At 39.7% G+C, this 21952-nt stretch overlaps 1 protein-coding gene across 3 annotated transcripts in view; it reads left to right on the top strand.

Annotated features, from left to right (window-relative positions):
• Positions 1–21952, top strand: part of dab1a (DAB adaptor protein 1a) — a 105845-nt gene that overhangs the window by 53950 nt on the left and 29943 nt on the right. For all 3 annotated transcript variants that reach the window (XM_055165355.1, XM_055165356.1, XM_020918760.2), the window contains exons 3-5: positions 6433–6572; positions 10548–10646; positions 20142–20273. In XM_055165355.1, the coding sequence (XP_055021330.1) occupies positions 6433–6572; positions 10548–10646; positions 20142–20273 (371 nt within the window). The remainder of the gene's footprint in view (positions 1–6432; positions 6573–10547; positions 10647–20141; positions 20274–21952) is intronic.

A 21952-nucleotide genomic window follows, 5' to 3' on the forward strand; every position in this document is an offset into this window, starting at 1 on the left:
CACTGTACAGAACCATTTGCATTACAATACAAATTCTATAAACCATCAGCTTTCCAGCCCTCCACGCCCCTTTAACCGTCCCCCCAGCTTCTCAGCCCCCACCTCTTGAACTGGCCCTTTGAGGAAATCCTCAAAAGTTGTGATGGTCTATTTTTTTTATTACTTTTTGGCAAATAGCACGTCTGCATCTTGTATTTTGTTGATTTTTCAATTAAAAAAGAATATTTATCTGAAGTATTTATATTTATATCTAAATAATTATATGTATATATTTACATTTGCTGCCAAATTTTCGTTACCTGACAAGTTCAAGATCAAACAGTGACAACACACGCGCAGAGGTCTGTGGTGCAGTTAAAGACGGCAAAATGGCGTGTTAAAGTATGAAGACTTGACAGAGAGTGCTGAGTTTTCAAAGACCAGTGGACGACCGATTATTTTGTTGTTCAGTGTAAGGACCATGCAGGTTGTCAGTTTTCAAAGAATATATTCTGCGTCGTCAGGGTCATACAATTCCGTTATACAACCTACCTGACCCCAGCCTCCATCACAGTTAGGAGCGATAATGTGGCCCCCCGAGAAAAGTTTGGTGACCCCTGCTATAAACTATGGGTTCTCAAAGTAAGGAGTCACAAAGCCCTCTGCGGGGGGTAAGATGATTTCATTGATTAATATAACAATAATGACAATTCATTTTTAGTCTAACTGAAAACTGTATATTTTGTGTTAAATTAGGTGAGATACAATAGCTTTAAATCTTTTGACAGTGTAAATTATATCTTCAATTGTATTTATTTTACAGCAAGGGTCCCGGAGTTGTTCACATAGTTATTTGGGGGTTCTGGGCCTGAAAAGCCTGAGAACCCCTGCTGTAACCCAACCATGTATCTCTTTTGATAGATTATCCCCTGACAATGCCTACTGCTTATAAAGGTTTAGTGGCCTGGATAAAAGCATGTGCGCACTGCTGTGTTTCTATACATTTAGTAGAACGATAGTCTTTCAGTGGACCGGCGAGCCTTTCATTAGTTCTTTTTCAATCTCAGCGGGGTTGCAACAATAACACACATTTAATTTGACGCCCCCCGCTGACCCTCTCCAGTACTGCGTCTCTTGTACACTGTCACTGGGCGGGCCTTCACTGAACATGCTTTCCAAGGTAATCATATGAAGCACTCAGGGCACTCTGTTTTCCCCTCTTGGCCTTGGTCTATGTGCTCCTACTTACTGGCTCTCTCTCCTCTCCTCCCATAGCAGCGGTAATGGTGATGGATGCAGATGGCCAGAGTGAGCCTTAAATGTCAAACTCAAATGGAAAGTGCCGTTCCGTTGAGACAATATCAGATGGACACTACTTAACACTCACAGATATAACATGGAATGGCCCTGTGCTGTTAGAATCAGCAATAAAACCTTGAATATCGCAGTATAAGAAGACAGCTAAACAATGCTACACCATGTTTCTCTTGTCGTAGCTTTCGTATTGATTGGACTTAAGAGGGGTAGTGTCCTTTGGAACTTAAAACAACTTTCAACATATTCCGCCTTAGAAGTGTAATATATATTTTTAATAACATTTATCAAACCAATCCAATCCACTTTATTTCTACAGCACCTTTTATAAACATGACAGTTTCCAAAGTGTTGCACCGACAAATTAAGACAAAAAGAGAGTAAATCATAAATAAAAAAGCATTAAAATACATTGTTAAAACTATAAAATTTATAAAATAAAAATAAATAAAACACACAGAGGACCATACAACTCATGCGGTGTTAAAAGCCAGAGAATAAAAGTGTGTCTTAGAATAATCTGAAAGTTAAAAACAATAATAAAAATTATAAGATAATAAGAGGGATATCAGTCTGGTCACCATGCACATTGCCGTGCCTAAAGCCAGATTCAGACAGTACTGTGCAGTGTGCGAGCAGATTAGTTTATTTCAGTGACGCATCTGAAACAAATGAGCTCATTGGTCACCCATCATTTAACAAAATCAAACCTCTCTCACCTCAGTTAAACAGAGTAGAGTTCTTTGCTCATTGATTCCACAGAAATACGTGATGTTTTTCAGTCTCCTGTGATATTTTTTCCTTCCTATTTTCCCCGTAAGCAGCCTTTTTTTGGAGATGGACCATGCGTGTCCCCGATAATCCACCTGCCAATCAAACCCATCTGAACTCGTGGAGATACAACCAGTGACCAGACTCACATCTTAGTAATGTTTTGGAGAAGTGTGTATTTTGGATCCCATGCAAGCAAATATGCATTTTCCGTCAAATAAACTTGTAGCTGTTGGTCAAACAGAAGTGGATCTGGTGTTTCATGTCATTGCATACGCACTTATATTGCAGTTTTCCCCTGTAGTTAATGTCTATTCTATTTGTATATTCCATAAGATTGTTTAAGAAGTTTATGGAAAGCCTTATTTAAATATGATAGAAGATTTGTGCACATCCCCTGGTGGTGTAATCATTTAGTGTTCTCAAAGCCCCGGTGAGACGTGACACAGTGCGCCTGCTGCTGCTGCGCTCCACAATAAGGACAGATGTTGTGTGGCGTTTTGTCTCCATAGACTTTGAGGCAGACACTTCACATTTGTGGGATTGTGCTGGAGCTGTGTGCTGGGTGATTCATCCCAAACATGAGTGCATGTGGAGGTGGTGCTTTTACTCAATGGGATCGCTTTGTTTATACACTGGAAAATGATTTTATCTGCACTAAGTAATCTGTAGTAGTGAACTTTTGACCCTATGCTACCCACAATACATGTTGAGAATTGATGTTGATTTTGCACTTGGTGGCAAGGGGATAATATTTTGCAGAATATATACAATTCTACAGCCACTGTTGCTCTGGGATAGACTGAAGGAAGCAAGGCTGCACACTGCACACCACCTTCATATGCAATGTGGGAGTGAATGTCTTGCCCACGGACACGATGGTAAATGGTTACATTATTATAGCGCTTTTCAAACCGCTAGCTTTAAGATCAGTGGACAAACACTCCAACTGAGCTACTTTCGCCCCAACAACATTTTACACTGGTTGCAGCTGGGATTGACACTCTGACCTTTTGGTTGATGGGCAAAGGCTCTAACTACTAAACTGCTTCAGTCCTCAGTTAGTTGCATGATATTGTTAGGAGAGTGGTGAAGAATGCTATACAGAAATTGCACCTGGATCCTGGGTTGTGCATAGACTTCTCCTAAGTGTGCTTCCCCAGGTGAACTGATGAGGTTGTAGGCTGCATTAATGCACATTGAGAGAGCTCACACCTGATGCTAGCCACTCACAGTCCATCTGAGGACCAGCCTGATGTCTTCCCTTTATAGCCCTAAAGACCCCATGGCGATGGTCAAGCCAGAGGTGCCCCATGACTTGTGCCAGTACACTAGTGAAGTCTAAGATTCCTGGGAAATTTCTTCTGTAATCTGTAATGGATTTTTTTTTACCCAACTACAAAGCAAAATGTAAATATCTGTAGATTTGTGCTTGATTTTAGCATAGTATTTTTACATTTGAGGAGAGAAGCAGCTCCATTCCATAATACTGTTAATTATCTAGACAGTTTACAACACTTTTTATTACAGTAGCTAAGGCCGTATGAAATGCTATGATGTGTCCCTTGGCCACACTTTGAACATCTGGGTCAGCTTCACGACTGTGGTTTATGTTCAGTTGATTAAAATAATGTTTAATCTGTTGAAAACAAGAGGGTTGTTTGCCGACATCAAGAGTCATTTTTGTGTAGTTTTAGTCTGATTATGTGGAAGATCTGGACAAAAACAATTTAATGTCATATTTATAACATGGATTATGTTTTGCAATGCCTCTGCACTGCTCTAAACTCTGTATGTGAATGGAGGGATGTGGTAGAAAAGAGGAGGAGGAGTGAGACCTCTCCATCACTGTGTGTATGACCTTCCAAGAGTCACGCTGCTGTAGAGTACAAAACTAATGCCTCGATATATTATCAGAATATGCTGCATAATCAGTACTCCGCCCCTTTCACCATCACTCTTGTAGACACGCTCGGGTTTATAGACCCCTTAAAGTTCAGAACAATGATATAATGTAATGCTGGAAATATCCACTCGACACATGAAGGTATATAAATGAAATGAATTTGGTCACCTTGCATCTGCAGATTTTACCCTGAAAGTTAACTTCCAAATGGCTCATGTCTAAAACTCAATTGTTCCTGATTTAAAGGTACATTATGGAACTTTTCTGGTGAGGGATCCGCCACTTGAAGTTTGGCAATGTTCTCTCTCCGTGAATCTTAACTTTGCCCTGTGAGGTCATTAGCTTGTCTCCATAGAGATATGTAAGTTTTATATTATACTGTGGAGATAAGCTGATCACAAGCAGATGATGTACTCTCCACCAGAAAAGTTTCCTAGTGAAGCAAAAAGAGGCTGTGTCTTCATGGATTGTGTTTTATTTGGAAAATTCACACACTATGATGAAACCAAAAAAACCCTCACATGGTTTCCAGCCACAAGTTGTACATTAGAATATTAAATCATACACATGTGACTCATCTAATGGTATTATTACTATACAAGTCCTCCTGCATTATCTTGCTTCATGTAAGACTGCAGAACAGAAGCAATACAACACCATTTCTCAGTACTATGTTATATATAAATAGTAGCTGCAGTAGATAACACAGACACTTCCTGGATGAGAGCAAGGTCAACACGTGTGTGCCATCCCTGACAACCACTAATGCTTGCTCACAATGTCCGCAATCTCCACTCACAATGGAGCAAGAGCGCTGTGCAAGACAGAGCAGATAAGAGCCAAATGTCACTGCGTTATTTTAGAGGAGACATGTCCCGGGAAGGGGACTCCACAGCCTCAAGTCTAATCCTGCAAAACTCCATTGATTACCTTGTCCCAGTGTATTGACCATGCCATTCATATGATGCTAGAGTTCAATGGCAGCAGGTCTCCAGTCCCATAGAGGTGCATAACAAGATGTAGCCGGTATTAGCAGCTTTGACCTATGTTTTTTCTTAAGATTATTGCTGTGAGCGGAATGATTGATGACTCCCTACAAGTGTGGAGAAGAGGTGACACATGCAGATGAGTAAAAGTAGGAAAGCAATCAAGCACTCAAATTTAAAATCTCTATTTGAATGGTTACAATTACCAAATGGAAACAGCTGCAATTGTTTCAAATGTACTTCTGCATACAACTAATGATTGTCTTGGATATAAAACTTGCTTAGCCTTTACGTTTTCAGTTCTCACTGTGCCCTCAAATGTCAATGCTTCTGAAGGTGTTAAATGTCCGCTGTAGATTCAATATAAATTGCAGATCTTATCACTATACTTGACAGTTCCAGATAGATTGTTTAAGTTATAGAAATAGATGGCTTCAGGTAATAGATAGATAGTATGAATTTGCTGATTGAGGTTCTCTTTGGTCGCAACAAGAATGGAGAGAATAAGGAATTATCATAGACAAACAGCTCATCTTTGTTATCCAGGCAAATTGAATTGCAAAAAATATTTTCAATAAAAACGGTTAAAGGTGCACTATGTAACTTTTTAGAATAGCATCTACCTCCTGCTGATTTCCACGGTGATGTTATTGTTTTTCCTCGTATATGCCACAGTATGGCATATACCAATCTGGCGTCAGAGGTTAAAAATGCTGAACTTTTGGCATCGGATGAGCCGTGTCAACCAATCAGGGACGACTATCCAGTGATGTAGCGACATTATTATCCAGAAAAAGGAGAAGAAAGAGAACGACACAGGAGCTGGCCAGTCAGGGCCGGGAGCCACAAACATTAGTGGAGTATAAATATATACACACCGCAACTGCCGAGTTGATCGCCAGGACTACATCAGGACTGGTCTGCTGTTGTTCTGGGAAAAGACCAGGACCGGGCACTTGTTTCCAGGGCAACGGATGCCCTGAACATGCATCAACTATTTTTCTCCTGTTCGTCCAAGGCATCCAAGACGTGCGTCAGGGTCGTTTAAACTCAAATGCAAAGGCATCCTGGTAGAGGCGTCCAGTGAGTTTTTTGAGGTTCCGGTCTGAACGTATCTTAAGAATGAATGCTTTTCCCTGGTATTTTGAGGCAAAACTATTATATTTCCATGGAAACAAACCAGGTTGCAGACCCTCCAACAAAAAAGTTACATTGTGCACTGAAGTATGAGTCGGTAAGGTTTGTGGGTGCCTTATAGGAAGACATTGAGATACATTGTGTAAAAACAGGACATGAAGTTGGCTGGTGTGAGACCTAGTATTAGCAGCTTTGACCTATGTTTTTCTTCAGATTACTGTTGTGAGCAGTATGATTGATGACCCCCAGGTAATAGGGGAGTGAGATGGAGGTCCTTGATGGAAGATGTAGTGTGTTCTCGGCGCTGACCGTTCTGTGTGTGTGTGTGTGTGTCTGCAGGGCAGGATCGCAGCGAGGCAGCTCTCATCAGGCGTTTTAAGGGCGATGGCGTCCGCTACAAGGCCAAGCTCATCGGCCTGGACGAGGTCACTGCCGCCCGAGGAGACAAGCTCTGCCAGGACTCCATGATGAAGCTCAAGGTAAGACAAATGCACACATTCCACTATCAAATATATGGTTTGTGAGATATTACGGGTTTGACATTTTTTCATGGGGCAAAATATTGTTATAGTTGGGTGTTTTTGTTTACAGTTTCAAAATATTCTCCAAAACATCAGAATCTGCACCTGGATCAATGTTATACAGCTTGGTCACCATCTAACTAAGTGAATAAAAAACAGTCAAACATATATCCACTTTGAAGAAAACTATTCTGATTTGTTGGGTGTTATGGCACATATAGCATCCATATAAATTCCTAACACGCATTGAATCAGTTACATAATATTTTTTTCTATTTTTTCATTATTGTTTTTGTTTATTTCTTCCTCTAATGGTCTAAACAACATCACATACCGTAATTAAAGTTGAATAACATTGGCTGTAACTAGCACATGTTCATGCATATTCTAACACCATTTTACTATGCATGTTTTGTGTATCCCACATACGGTAATGATGCCCTTTCATGTTTGGATGGAGATCTTTGATTTTAGTAGAAATCATAGTTAGAAGAAACACTGAACTGTGAACATTTATGAGGAGAAAAATAAGCCTTGTCGTAAGATAATTTAGAGTCTACTTTGCAGGGCTGGGTGAAGAGGAAGCTTTTGGTCTACTATTTACCTATAATGCGAACTCTTGTCAACAGAAACACATTTGAATAAATAGAAATGCTTCGAGAAGTGTGTTTCCCCCGTGAATGAGAAACAACCGAGCTTGGAATAGTGGAATAGAGGGTGTTATGGCAGATGGGACCAGAGTCAGCAAGACGCAATATGGTGCAACGACTATGAATGTTTGCTGTTATGGAAATCAGTAAAAGCGTCGGCATGTGGCTGTATACTGGCTATTGTCAATACGACTTATACGAAAGCTGGAAGTTTATCATTCAGATTTGTGTGTGAGAGATAGAACAGTGAGGTCCACAAAGAAGAGAATTTAAAGGTGCACTGTGTAACATCTGGGGGGAGAGTCTGTCACCTGCTTGTACCAGTGGAGAAGTTATTGCTTTGCCTGAAATGTTCTACAGTATTGCATTAAACTTGTAGAATTTGTGTTTATTCAGTTACAGGGGATTTATGAGTCTTGAAAAACATGCATTCTTAATGAGAGCAAGTTGCCTCTCTACAGATTTGACCTGTAATTTATCCCAGTAACATCACCTGCTTGACTCCATGGATATAGATGTTTAATGCCATACTATGGGACATTTCAGCAATAGCATCTTAATGGAGTCAAGCAGCCGACTTTTCACAGTGCACCTTTAAAGCTTTATTCAGGTCACCAACAAAGCGTTCAACGGAGTAAGTATTGCTGAAACTACTTTTATTGAATTTCTCTTGTGCAGTTACAAAGATGAACAGGGTTAAGAATCACCAGTTGGACAGCTCATGCTAAAGAAGCCAGTAAGACTAGATTTAGAGTTTAGACATGCAAGGTTAAGGTACACTTAATTGTCCCTGTAGGGAAATTTGTCCTTTGAATCTGTGTCTAGGGGCCCATCTCCAGATCTTGAGCTAGGCTTGGTCAAACTACCTTATTTCTCCTATAGTGCCTATTGTGCATGTTTTGGGAAGACTAAATTTAGAGTTTGGACAGGTACAATGGAGGAATATGGAATATGCAAGCAGAAGAAACCTAGACAAAGATCAAATAAAGGATTTGTGAGTGTAACATATGCAGCTGTAGAGACAGGAGAGGTTGCAGAGAATGGTGTGAGATGGTGCAGGTGATATTCTGTGAACACTCCTTAGCAAACACAGCATGAGAAAGAGAAGAACTAGCCGGGCATTCAAGTTCAGGGTTGTTATTTGTAATATAATGTCCTTGCAAAACCTCTGTGCTAGTCTGAATAAATAATGCACAAAGAGGCTCAAATATAGCCAAAGATAAAAAAAATAAACAGAATTGCACCAGGAACGCGCTTGGGTACATTTTGTTCATTGGTGTGAGAATAGTCTGTGTGCATGTTGTTTATGTCCACTGAAAACTCCATCCAGGCGAGGCGCACGAGGTGAGGCAGGGGATGGACAGCTCATTGATCAAACAGCTTTCCTCCTCCTCATTTATTCCGACAGCAAATCCATCAAGTCCTTTTCTCTGATCTCTCCACCTTCTTCCTCCACTGCCCCGCCCTGCACCAGCCCGCCATTCTACCTCTTTTCATCTGCTGTTGTGGCTCACCTATGCAAATACAGCCACGGGCAAAGTACAGAGACGCCCCAATCCTTAGAGGCTCTAGTCGGGCCATAAATCATACACTCAATTATTTCAAGCAGGTAAGTTGTCGCGACACATTGTACTTTCACTTATTTGCGAGGCATTTTAGCAGAGAAAATATAAATCAAAGTAAAAGAGGAGTTCTTGATGAATGATTCTTTGCAAGGCCCATTTGTTCATTTTTCACTCGTCCAGACAGAAGAAGAGAATGTTCGTTTGACTTAGGCCTAATTGGGCTGACAGTTTGTAAAGTCATTGTCTTGTAAAAGAATGAGGTAGAGTCCAACTACTATACAAGATGACTGTCATTGCTCAATAGTTTAGTTGTCATTTAAAGTTGCACTGTCACTTTTCTATTGGATGGTCTGCCAAATACTTGTTTCCATGGAGATGTTATGGGTTTGCCTGACGTGTTACACAGTATGGCAACTGCCTACTGTGCAGGTGTTTTTATTGTTGAGAAAAATATTTGAAAAACATGTGTTCTTACTGTTGGTGGAGTTGCCTTTCCACAGATCTGACCTATAACTTGGCTTGGTGGCTTCACCTGCTTGTTTACATGGAGATAGATAAGATTAATGTCATACTGCATACGGAACATTCAGGGCAAAGTAATGACATCACCATGGACACAAGCAGAAAAGTTACATAGTCATTAGGGGTGTGCAAAAATATTGAAATATCGATATATTGTTTTGTTTAATTTGATGATACAGTATCGATATCGTGGGCTGCTGTATCTAGATATCACCAAGAGTAATTTTTGGTATATTTTGGTATATATACTAAATTATTTTGTGTAAAAGCTACAGAAGTGTTGACATTTTCACTGTTTTGATGAGTAAAATTGGTGTTTTTCATATTCACTTTGCATAAACTTAGAGGACTTATTCAACTTTTTCAATGAACCATTTTAAATCGATGTGAAATATATCATATTTTATTGAATCAAAAGTTCACTGTAACAAAAAGTGTAGCATATCGTGGCCTATGTATCAAGGTATGTATCATAGTGACAACTTCTTAATGATACCCGGCCCTAATAGTCAAAGTAAAAAAAAAAAGTGTAGTTCAAAGTAAAATAAAATCACAGTTAACTTTTCAAACCTCCTATACTATCAACTTGTTTTTTGTAATATTGTTAATAGTCATTATAAATGATCTTTTGCTAATTTCTACAAACAAGATTTGTATGGTAAGTAGATACAGATTTGTGAAGGGAATATGGCATGAAATAGACTTGACTGAATGGTGAAGCCAAATGAAATAAGCTGATTTGTGGTTTAAAATGCAACCATATTGATGCAAAAGAACCAAAGAATTACATCACCATGAAATATGATGTGCTTTTCAGCTCCATGGCATGAGTCCGTTGCCTTTCTACTCACGACTTCCTCTTTGCAGCATTCTTCTTTTCCCTCCACATAGGCCCACAGTTATCAGAGTCAATACACTGATAACCACAGCGGACCACATGTTCCCAGAAAGATTGTGTGTCTTGTATAATTTTTCCCATAATGCCTTGCTCCGCTCTGACCGCTGTGTGTCTAAGGTCAGGAGGGCGCTCTATAAATGTTTACCTTAATTCTCCTCAGTCGCTTCTGTGTGTGCAGCCCTGTCCTCACTTATCTCTGCAAAGACCAATATACAAGGAACATTTTGATACATATTTGATTCTTTTGAATAGAATTTTCCCCATAAATGAATTCATGCATGTACGTGTGTCCCTACAGGGCATAGCAGCAGCAGCACGGTCCAAAGGAGAGCACAAGCAGAAGGTGTTCTTGACAGTATCCTTTGGAGGGATCAAAATCTATGATGAGAAGTCAGGGGTGAGTATATAGTATGTACTTTATGTATATCCATGTGTGCGCTATCATGGCGTATGTGCGTATTTGTGTGTGTGTGTGTGTGGTGTTTTCAATGTTAATGAGGCATCTCTGAGAGGGAGGGGCCTCTGGGGAAATTAGGGGGGTCTAATTGAAACCCTGAGTACAAGGCCGGTGCAGATGAGAGAACATGCACATTCTATTGTGTGGGTCTCTTAAACATAAACAGCAATAGTGTGGTATTATACTGACGATCAGCTACTTAATACACCTCAGCACGGCCGCTCTGAGGCTGTCCAACTGCCCGTCCTGTCCAATCTGTCTCATAGAGCAGTGTCAGTGGAGTTTTCATCAAGAGATGCAAACCAAGAGTGCGAAGTATAATGTTGTCCTTAAAGGTCCTCTGTGCGACTTTTCAGGTGACTGCTTCTCTCTATGGAGATGTTCACAAGCAGGTGCGCCACCAGTTACAGTTCAGGTCTGTGGTGAGGTGATCCTCCTCACCATTAGAATGTTTAGCAGTGAGTTTAGCAGACAGATAAGCTTAATGCTATACTGCGGACCATAGCAAAGCAACAACAATATCTCCATGGAGACAAGCAGATGGTGATACACAATTGTGCAGTCCCACTCCTCCCGCCCCTGCAAAGAACTGTAATTTTCATTCCCGCTCCCGCCTGCATCTGCAATATTTTGTCCCGCTCCCACCCACAAATCCTGCAAGATGGGGACGTTCGCTTTCTTAAGCTCTATCAAACACGGAGACAAGGAATTGTCTAAAATGTGCACGAGATTAGACCACATCTGCAAGTTTAGGCTGCTTAAAATGTTTTAATTAATGCCAAATAAAATATCCAGCCAAAGTATGTATGATAGGCAGACTTTAATAATTTGTATACTTTACTTTACACTCATATTTAGTTTGCGGGACTGTAGTTTATCATCCCACCTGCCTGCTCCCACATTGTCCAGTCCCGCTCCCGCCCGCATCTGCAATATTTTGTCCCGCTCCCACCCACAAATCCTGTAAGATGGGGACGTTTGCTTTCTTAAGATCTATCAAACACGGAAAGGAATTGTATAATATGTGCACGAGATTAGACCACATCTGCAAGTTAAAATGTTTTTATTAATGCCAAATAAAATATCTACCACACATGATGTATGATAGACAGACATGAATCATTTGTATATTTTACTTTACACTCATATGTAGTTTGCGGGACTGCAGTTTATCATCCCATCTGCCCGCTCTCACATTGTGCAGACCTGCCCGCGCCCGCATTGAGCTTTCAAAATGTCCCGCGTCGCGCTGTTTTGCGTCGTGCAGGGCTCTACACTGCACCTTTAACTAGCAGGTAGTACAAGTCACTTACATCGAGTATATACTAAAACTAAGTAAGCAAAACAAGCTAAAATCACCGTGTACAAATGAAAACCTATTTAGCATTTGAATATCTAATGTCCAAACATATCCAACTACATTTATTTAACATTATAGCCTGCTTAGTTTAGACAGTAAGATGCATTGTTGTACCAGCTCATGTTATCTTGAATTAGCTTTAGCTTTGAATGTTTATTTATTGATTTGATTATCCATACGCATTTGCATTAGACTACAACACCACTTAGCCTCTCTCAAAGTCGATGTATTGGCTGAATGTTGAGGACCCATGCAGTTTCCTTTACTGTTGTCGTGGCCAGTGTGCTTCTGCAGTGGCCAGTGGAGTGTAATGATTTCCTTTGATACTCCCTCCTCAAGGATGCCCTGACAGCTATGGTCCCAGTATGATCACATATGTGTCCCGTTATCCTTCAGCCTAAAATATAACACTGTCCCAAGGCATAGCATTACAAGGGCTTGACTTTGTTACCTTCATTTGACAGTTGAAGTTTCTGAACCAAGCAATAGCTGAAATCAATCATGTTTACCTATTCTGCACATACATCTTGACATTAGCATCCGTGTCCAGTCTCCTGCCTGGTGTCTGGTGGCAGTGGAACATAAAGAAGCCTCTGTCTGCACACTGGCTTTACTGTCTGACATGTAAAGCCACAGATTTAGACCTCAGCAGTGGCTCTGAGCTACAGATCTGTGTGAATGGTGCTGTGTGTCCATGTTCCTAAATGAAGCTATAATTCACCAGAACAGGGTTAGAATGACTGGACACACTTACCAAGAGTTTACTGTGGTTGGGACAAAAAGTAGGTCCAAGTCTGATTTATTAAGAGTAGTTATAAAATGAACGGACCAACAAATATGGCAACAATTTCTTTGTGTTTTCCTTGCTCTCTTTTTACCTGTGTTATTTATTTATTTATGTATTTGTTTATTTATTTGTTTATAACAAAAAACAATGTACATTAGGGTTGTAACGATAGCCGAAATATTGTGATATCGTATCATCAGAGTTCTCACAATAATATCATGGACGTTCACAATATATCGAATTATAAGTCTCTTTACTTAAATTAAGAGTTATGGTGCAGCAATAGCTAAAAAAAAGACTATATAGACCATGATCCTTTGCTCCATTTCAGTGTAGACTACATGAAGAAATAAAAGTTCTAAGCACTTTTAAGTCTTAGTTCTTTGGATTGAGTCTTGTCAAGGCATTTAAGAGGTATCATATTAACAATTTTGTTAGCTCCACAAAATATCTCAATAAATATTGTACCGTGAGATGTATATCGTGAAAATATCGTACCGATAGATTTAGATATTGTTACATCCGTAATCATGAGCCTCCCAACCATATCGCAAGCTTTTCCACGATAAATATCATACCATGAGGTTCATACCGTGACGATATCTAATCATGAGACTTGGATATCGTTACACCCCTTATGTGCATTAATAAACATTGTTGTAAATGTATCATGAATTCAACTTTAATCACACTGTAATTGGCTATATATTTAGCAGTTTTATGAAGAAAATCTTTTAATATTGGAACAAGGCAATTCCTTTGTATTATTTTAGTACTTGTAGTTTTTTTTTTTTTTTTTTTTCATTTTTCCTTTTATTTGTGTTGGAGGTGAATAGGACAGATTCTACTATACCACTGGGGTTCAACTTGGATCACCTCTACCAAAAAAAAAAAGAGGGAATTTCAGATGTGATCATTACACTCCACTGGACACTTCCCCTGTGCTATGACCTGTTTAAAATATAAACGACATTATTGTTCCATGTTTTTTTTTTCCTTGATGCAACCTTAAGTGCCACTGGAGTGACCTGTCAGGAACAGTAGATGTCATTGGTCAGAAGCACTTAGCTGACGGATGAGCTTATTGGCTACATCTCTTAGCTTAGGCGCACTCGTAGTGCCTTGGTGGAGGTCTTTTACTCAATCCATTAACTCTATAAATGTGATTGATGTATGTGCCGTTTATTACAAGTGGGTGTCTGGGTGAGAAAAAAATAAATTGTTGAAATTTCACAAAATGTCACTTAATGTTCGTTCCTAATATAGTGTAGTTAATAGCGCATAGGACAGCACATAATCAAAACTGCCTTCCCTGGCTAAGAGAAAAATGTCCCAATGCCGTATTTGAGTTTGATATATGTAAAAAGAAAGAGATGCGTGTGCAGAAACAATGATGTGAGCCAGAGTGATAGAGGCAGAGACAGACGGAGACAGCATTAGAAGGATAGGTGGGGAATCAGGCAGCATATGTCAAAGTAAAGCTCTCTACAGGGAGACCTTGTCCTCTGTCTCCTCACATTAATATTAACTATAAAGATATGCTGTCCTTACCAGCAGTCCTTCAGCCTAACTCCTATAATGGCCAGGGAGGGAGGGAGGGCAGATCGTGTGTGGAGGTTCAGGGCTCTCGACAGACTCATTCCCCTCCTGTCTGCGCATCAGTCAAGAGTCCGGGGCGGCAGGATGTATGGGTGCGCGGGACGGAGGACGGAAGGTCGTGCAGGGTGGGGGTGCTGGCGTGGAGGGTGGGGGTGGAGGGGTGCAGGAGAGGAAAAGACGAGGCATTAATCTAACCTGCAGGTCTCTGTCTCTATCGCACACCAATGGCTGTGACCTCAAGTGTTTTGGGCGGTCTTTAGAAAGTCCACAGGAGGTCAAGTGTGAAGGGCTGGACTCGCTGACCCCATAGACTGACCCCTACTGGTTCACTCAGGTAGTTTTGCCAATTCACAATGTGTATTTCAAAGGTGCTCTGATGTTTGCAAAATGTACCTTTAAAGCAAAAGTTGCAACAAGCAGAGAATGTAAGTGCTATTTATATCCTCAATATGAGTTATTTTAGTAGTTGACTTGTCAGCGATGATTTCTTTGATTAGTCAACTAGTTTCCATTGTACATTGATATTTTTAAATACATTTTAAACCAAACAAAAGTTGTACAAAAGTATAATTCTGAAGAGACTGAATAATCTGAATACTGAATATTGAATAATCTATTTATTTATTTAATGTTGTTATTGGTATGGATGTGAGAATGTGTCTATATTTATTCATTTTTACTGCACACAGATTTGCTCTGTCAAAGATTCGTTGTATTTTGTTCAATGACAGTAAATCTAAATCTAATCCAAAAAATTCTGATTATTTTAAAGTTTCTACATAAAAAATAAAGCTTGCAATCTTTCTAAGCTTACCTTTTGTTCTGTACAGTGCTGAAAGCATCCAAATGATTCTAGTGAAGGTGTATGAAGTTTAAAAACACAGTGGAGCAGTAACGATGATGATAAATGATAAATTGTAACATACTAGTAAACATGTTTCATTTGTGTTCCTGAAGATACTTAGACTAGGGGTTGTAATGATATCCAAGTCTCACGATACGATATCTTCACTGCTCATAGTATGATGGAGTCTAACAAAACTGTTAATATGCTACTTTTTCCTCTTAAAATGCCTTGACAAGACTTAATTCAAAGAACTTAAACTTAAAAGTGCTTAGAAATGCTATTTCTTCATGTAGTCTGCACTGAAATGGCGCAAAGGATCATGGTCTATGTAGTTCTCTCTGTCTTTTTTTTTTTTTTTTTTTTTTTTGTCTATTGATGCACCATAACTCTTAATTTAAGCAAAAAGACTTGTAATTCAGTGTATTGTGATGGTCCACGATATTATAGTGAGAACTTTGACGATACGATATCACGATATTTCAGTTATTGTTACATCCCTAACTTAGACGATAACTTTTAAAACAACATAAAGTATTTGTACAACCTCCGCTCTTACAAGAATGAACCCATTAGAGCTTCTAAATGTATTCTAAAAGTACGCTCAACTGAGTATCAAACCGCCAAGGCCAATTTATTCTCTGTGATGGCTACTCAAGCAAACAGGGCCATTGTCCATGCATCTATTTTAAATGTAGATGATATGGACTGATGGAGCACTACTTCACTAATCGTATTTAGCTGATACGGCAGGACAACAGGCTCAAGTGCTTGTGTGAGTTGGCCGGAAATTGAAAAATGACTGCGCAAAAAGTCAGCCAGTAACAATGGAAAATGTTTTGCACTGAAGTTAGTTTGACCAATGCTGTCAGTTTTGTTGTTGAGGACTCCACCAGAATCACCATTTCTTATGCTGTCACAAAGTTTTTGTTCTTGATAAAAGTTGTATCCACCATGAGCCATATTTCCTCGGTTGTAAGCTGTAGATTATATCATATAAAATGGACTGCTCTATTTCCCTGCTCCCAGCCCTGTGGCTTCAGACTGGCCCTCAGGCAGGAGGAGATGTGAAGAAGAGTGGTGCGCCTCGTCTTCCTCATGGTTCAATGACCAGTCTATGCCCCTGTTCCTTTGAGCCTGACACTGTGCAGACTGCAGCCACATCAACAACACAAATACTTATCCATTACTCCCACCTGATTCTGCTATAGTTGGCTACTGCTGCCAGACATGCCTCCTGCGGGATGAAGAAATTCTATTTTTTTCATTTTAATATTACATGTATTGTATCGCTATAAAAGAATTTTAATTGAATTTGAAAATAATTGTAGAATTGAAACAGAATAATTCCCTTTATCAAAATAATCTTGCTATACTGTCCCAGTGCGAATAATAATAATACTTTTTATTTGTTTTTCAAGTTTTGTGTAATAAAGAAAAAAAAAAAAAAAAAACAATACAAAGCTTGGGGTGCTGTTCCACTGCAACAAGGATATTGAAGGTTGAATCAAGTTTCTTTTTGTTTGTATTTCAAGCATTTCAATCAGCGTTTGATGAAGAAATGTCCTTTGAGTCGTACAAAAAGTCAGTTGTTCCATGGAATATATTTCTTCTATAATGTCTAGCCAATAATTCACTGATGGTGGGTCCTTTTTAAGCCAGCTTTTTGTTATTGTTTTTTGTTTTGTTTTTTTATGTCTATGTCAGAATCTTAAATCTTTTTTGATCACCTCTCCAAAAATATCTTTGGATCCTTGAGGACAACATAAGTCAAGATCGTATCTGTTTTTTCAAACAAATTGTCCCAGAATGATTTTAATTTTGTACATGTCCAAAAAATATGAGAGTGATTGGCGTTTGAGTGGCCACACTGTCTCCAACAAAGACAATCAAACCGTTGTACTCTAGCAGTAATTTGAGAAGTAATAAAGAATCGTATAAGACACATCCACTGCAAAGAGACGTGAATGGCTGTCTAACCTGTCTGTGGTGAGACTGATACTTAGTTCCATTAAAGCATATAGTGGAGGATAAATACTGAATAAATAAACATAGATGACTGCTTTATCATTTCTCTCTCTTTCATCCATAGAGCAGTGTATCTATCTATCTATCGGCTATTGCCAACTTATGTTACAAAAAGCAGTAAATGGCATTGTAAATCTAACTGGTGGCTTTTCACTGACTCATAGCGGGTAAAGATTGACAATAATAGAATCTCTGGAAGCTCAGAGTCACTCAAAACACTTACGCCTCATTCACTGCAGCTCTGTTAACGCTATTATATCAGACTGACATTCAGTATGGAGGCTGATGGCATATACCCCATTCAAATGTGCTATTATGAACTGTTGCCCTGGCGTACTTGTTGATTCATACCATAATCCACTGTAGTCACACGACCTCTGTTGTCAGCTGATTTGAGTGCCCTGTGAACTGTGTGGGTTGTGTGCGCCTGCAGCATTAGCAGCCTACAGCGGCTCTTACCTGTCTGCCCCATACCTCCTGTGTAAACATCCGTGACCCTGTACTCTTCTAGTCTGCCAACAGTATCTGCCTCACATCAAATTATTCTATTTTCTAACAATATTATGACAAATTCATTTCGTTTTGCATAGCCGCGGGCAGCGATGAGAAAGCCAAACAGTTCAGCAGGGCGGCGTCTCCATGGAAACCCGAGCTGTTAAAATCGAGGTGGTGATGAGGTTGTTTTTACTGGATATAGCACAGACAGCAGCGAGGCTATTAGATGGACAATTCTGGCATAAACATAGTCGGCGGAATTGACTGGCAGTTCTGCTATACAACTAAGATCAAGAAGTCAAATGAATAAGAGATTGTGTGAAATTATGAGGTATTAGTTTATAAACCCATTCTCTGACTATGATGTAGTTTCTAAAGTAGACTAAATGAACTTCTTGGATGGTTTAAGATTATTTTGAAGGTGAAATCCTGATTATGTTTAGTGTGTTGTGTTGTATGTTTCATTTTATTGATTTTTTTAAATTGTGTTTGTTATGTGTTTACTTGAGGCTATTTAACAGAGCAACAATTTCAGACTATTTTCTGTTTTAAATTCCAGTGATAAATGTCTGTTGAACACTGAAAATTGCAATGTATTATTATTATGAGCAAAAAAAAGTGATGTATTTTTGTTCAGCTCTGAAAGCCCCAAAATATCATAGAGTAGTGTTAAATTCCTTGGTGCTTGAGTTTGCCCATCACCTCAGCCTGTGCTCCCTGCTCCGCTGTGGGGCACACAGTCACCTCCTCCTCCCATCCGCACATAATTCAATAATCACTGCAAATGAGCTGTATGTGTGTTTACATGTGTGCCAACAGGGCCTTAGCCGCCATTCTCAGGTCAATCAGAGGTGATAATAATAATCATTAGGCTAATTATTCAATTCACTAGACATGACTCATGCAGTGATTAGCTAGATATAGAGCTGTGCATGTGTGGCCCCATGTTAAATTGATGTCACTGTGAGCATGCTTTGGAGTTTGGAGAAAAGAGCTTTTAACGATGTTATACTGTAGGTGTTTCCCTTCTCATTAACCTTCTCAGTCACTTAGTTGTATTTAGCACAATTCACGCATGTTTGTAATCACGTTGTTGCTCCAATCAACTTTTTAACTGCCACCGGTGTACACCCACTACTGTGTATTTACTTCGTTCTCCAATTTTATTTTCTTAATATGTGATCCGCATAGGATTCGACAGCATTGTATAACCATTTTATAACAAATGAAAAATCTGCACTTGCTAGCATGATCTGCAAAGCATGATCCAGCTCCCAGTGGGCCAAGCAATTTTCCTACCCAGAAGTCAGTAGACTTGTTTCTTTATTAAGTCCTTTTAGAAAATATTATTGATTTAAAATGTCCAAAATATAACATAATGATCCATGATGTTATATTTGTTATATAACTAAAATAACAGAAGTAACAGTTAAATAACAGAAGCACAGTATGAATTCTTTAAATTTGTGGCATTAATAATACACTTTCACTATAACGTGCATCCTCTACTTTAAGGCAGCAGATGTCTTCAGTCACTGATGTGTAGCTGGTCAGTTCATTCTCAAGGGCTGGAGGGTCACTGTGTAGCCTCTGCGCCTTCTTTCCCAGCATGCATCTGGCGCAGACAATAGCAACAAAGCAGACATTTAGTTCGACTTAGCCCAGCGCCAGTGCATATTAAGTCTGTGTATAGTGTGTCTGCTGTGGAGGCGCGAGGCAGGAGAGGGCACAGATGAAGTGATCAAGTGGACAGCTTGCCGAGTTGTGATTGTCACTGATCCCCCCTCTGTCCTCGGGAAAAACAGTGCCATCTGCCGCGGGCCATGCCAGCTTGGCATGGACCACCCAGCCTAAACTGGAGTGGGCAGAGAGCTCCAAACTGTTTAATAGAGGATACAAGGTCTCAGCATGGACACTTGAGAGCTATGTGATCCTATTTGTCGACAACACATAGGTCACATTCTCTGGAGCAGGCCGCATATAATCATATGTTTTATGCGGCTGAATATTTTTTGTGAGTCTTTGATTTTGCAATTTGTTTTTGTAAATCCAAAAATATAATTACTGCACATGCACAAAAGGGTTCATTTATGCTGCAGTTATTGTTTTTGGAAAATACCAATCAAATCTGACTGGATCCAAGGTAATTTGGTGGGCCACTCTGGTACTTTTGATTGTGAAAAGAAAATGATTATATTCAGAAAGAGTAATCAGAAAGCCTCTTGAACTGGATTGTCTAATTTACATGGTGTATGTAGAACCTTTACATCTATTGTGCTCTTCTTAACCAAACTGAAAACAACAACTGTGCTCTTTACCCAGGTTCTTCAGCACCACCATGCAGTCCATGAGATCTCCTACATCGCCAAGGACATCACAGACCACCGAGCATTTGGATACGTCTGTGGGAAGGAGGGCAACCACCGCTTTGTGGCCATCAAGACTGCACAGTCGGTACGAAACTTGCATATGGATTTTGCAGGATTTATTTAGCTACAATATTATCCACTCTCATAACTAGAAGGTTAGGGTAAGAAAGTTATTTGCTGGTAGTTATGGAAAATGCAGTGCAACTGAATAGAGTTGTTATAACGTTATGTAAGTGACCTAACAGTTGTGACTTCATGGGGGAGAACATGTTAAAGTTGACTGGATAGTGCAGGTCAAGTTGTCTACTTGTCATTCATGAGAATATTGCCATGCAGATCCGTGCTGCCCTTTATTCATGTGTTATACAGGGTGAAAGAGAGAATGAAAAGAGGGAGAGAGTTAGTCTCTTCCCTGCACTTATCACACTGTGGGGACTCAACTGTGTATACACCATAGACTGTATAAAAGAAGTGGACTAAGTGAGTGTGACATCACCCATAGTGTTCAGTGCCACTCAAATGAGGCTCGCGACTCTAACGGTTACAGGAGCAAATCTGGAGCCAGACTGTGTGTTATGAACAGGATTTTTTAAGGAAAAAATAGCAAAAAAAAAAAAAACCAGACAGAAGGATGACAAGATCCCATTGTATGTCAATCGGAGCCAGGGTCAGAAGGAGCCGAAAGCCTCCTGGCAAACTTCCTATTTAGGACACAGCGGCTAGCGCATTAGCTATATCCACTCATATATACAGTCTATGGTATACACACTCACATCATGGGGACCTGCATGATTTAAAGTTTAGACATGGGTTCAAATAAGTTAAGGGTAGTTTTAAAGTTAAGGTGGTATGGTTAAAGTTAGGATCAGTCTCCAGGAAATGAATGCAAGTCATAATGTCCCTATGAAGCATGTAAACTCGACATGCACGTGTATGTGTGCTTGTGTGTGTGTGTGCGTGCGTGTGCGTGCATGTGTGTGTGTGTGTGTGTGTGTGTACGTTAATGCATGATTCATCAGGGTCTTTCTCAATAGTGCAGCCCTCTTGACATTTAGATAAGCACCCTCCAACACTGTCCCTTTTGTGTGTTGCTCATCACAGGCTGTTTACTCAGTCCTGTGTCTTACATGTGGGGAACACTTCTCTCAGCTTCTACACTAAACCTCTATGGACTCCTTTAGTCTTTGTAAACAATGCTGCTGTGCAAATATCATAAAGCAGGATTTTCGGTCGTTCACATTACTGTTCGGTCAAGATAAAAAGCATCGGATCTGAAGCTGCACTTGGGCCAGTGTGAATCCAACAGCTGCATTCTGGACCGCAGAAAATCACCACCTGTTTGAAGTGTTCTCACAGCGGCAGTCAGCTGATGGCCTCTCATGTGGCTCTTCTTTTTTTTTATTATTTCCTTTTTTTGCTGTCAACGCATCAGTGTTTAGAGAGTATCCCAATAGTTAACTGTTTTTTAATGTAACAGTGATTAGCATACCCAGTCATCACAGAAACAGCTTCATTATAAAGGCTTATTAATATGGATGTCTCACTGGACAAATAATTACAGGAATGACTGGGACTAACAATTTCTCAGTAAATGATGATGTGTAATCCGCCAATTACCTTGTTCCTTTTTAACAACAGTAAAAAATGTTCTCCATCTATTCACTGACTTATTTTAACACAATACATTAAATTCCTGTGTTTTTGGAAGCTGCATTTCCCCTCCTGTTTTGAATGCTGCTGGTGTTGTTTTGGTGCGGCGTTTGG

Source organism: Boleophthalmus pectinirostris, unplaced genomic scaffold (assembly GCF_026225935.1).
Source record: "Boleophthalmus pectinirostris isolate CB_2022bp ecotype Guang Dong unplaced genomic scaffold, ASM2622593v1 HiC_scaffold_7, whole genome shotgun sequence".
Lineage (NCBI taxonomy): Eukaryota > Metazoa > Chordata > Actinopteri > Gobiiformes > Gobiidae > Boleophthalmus > Boleophthalmus pectinirostris.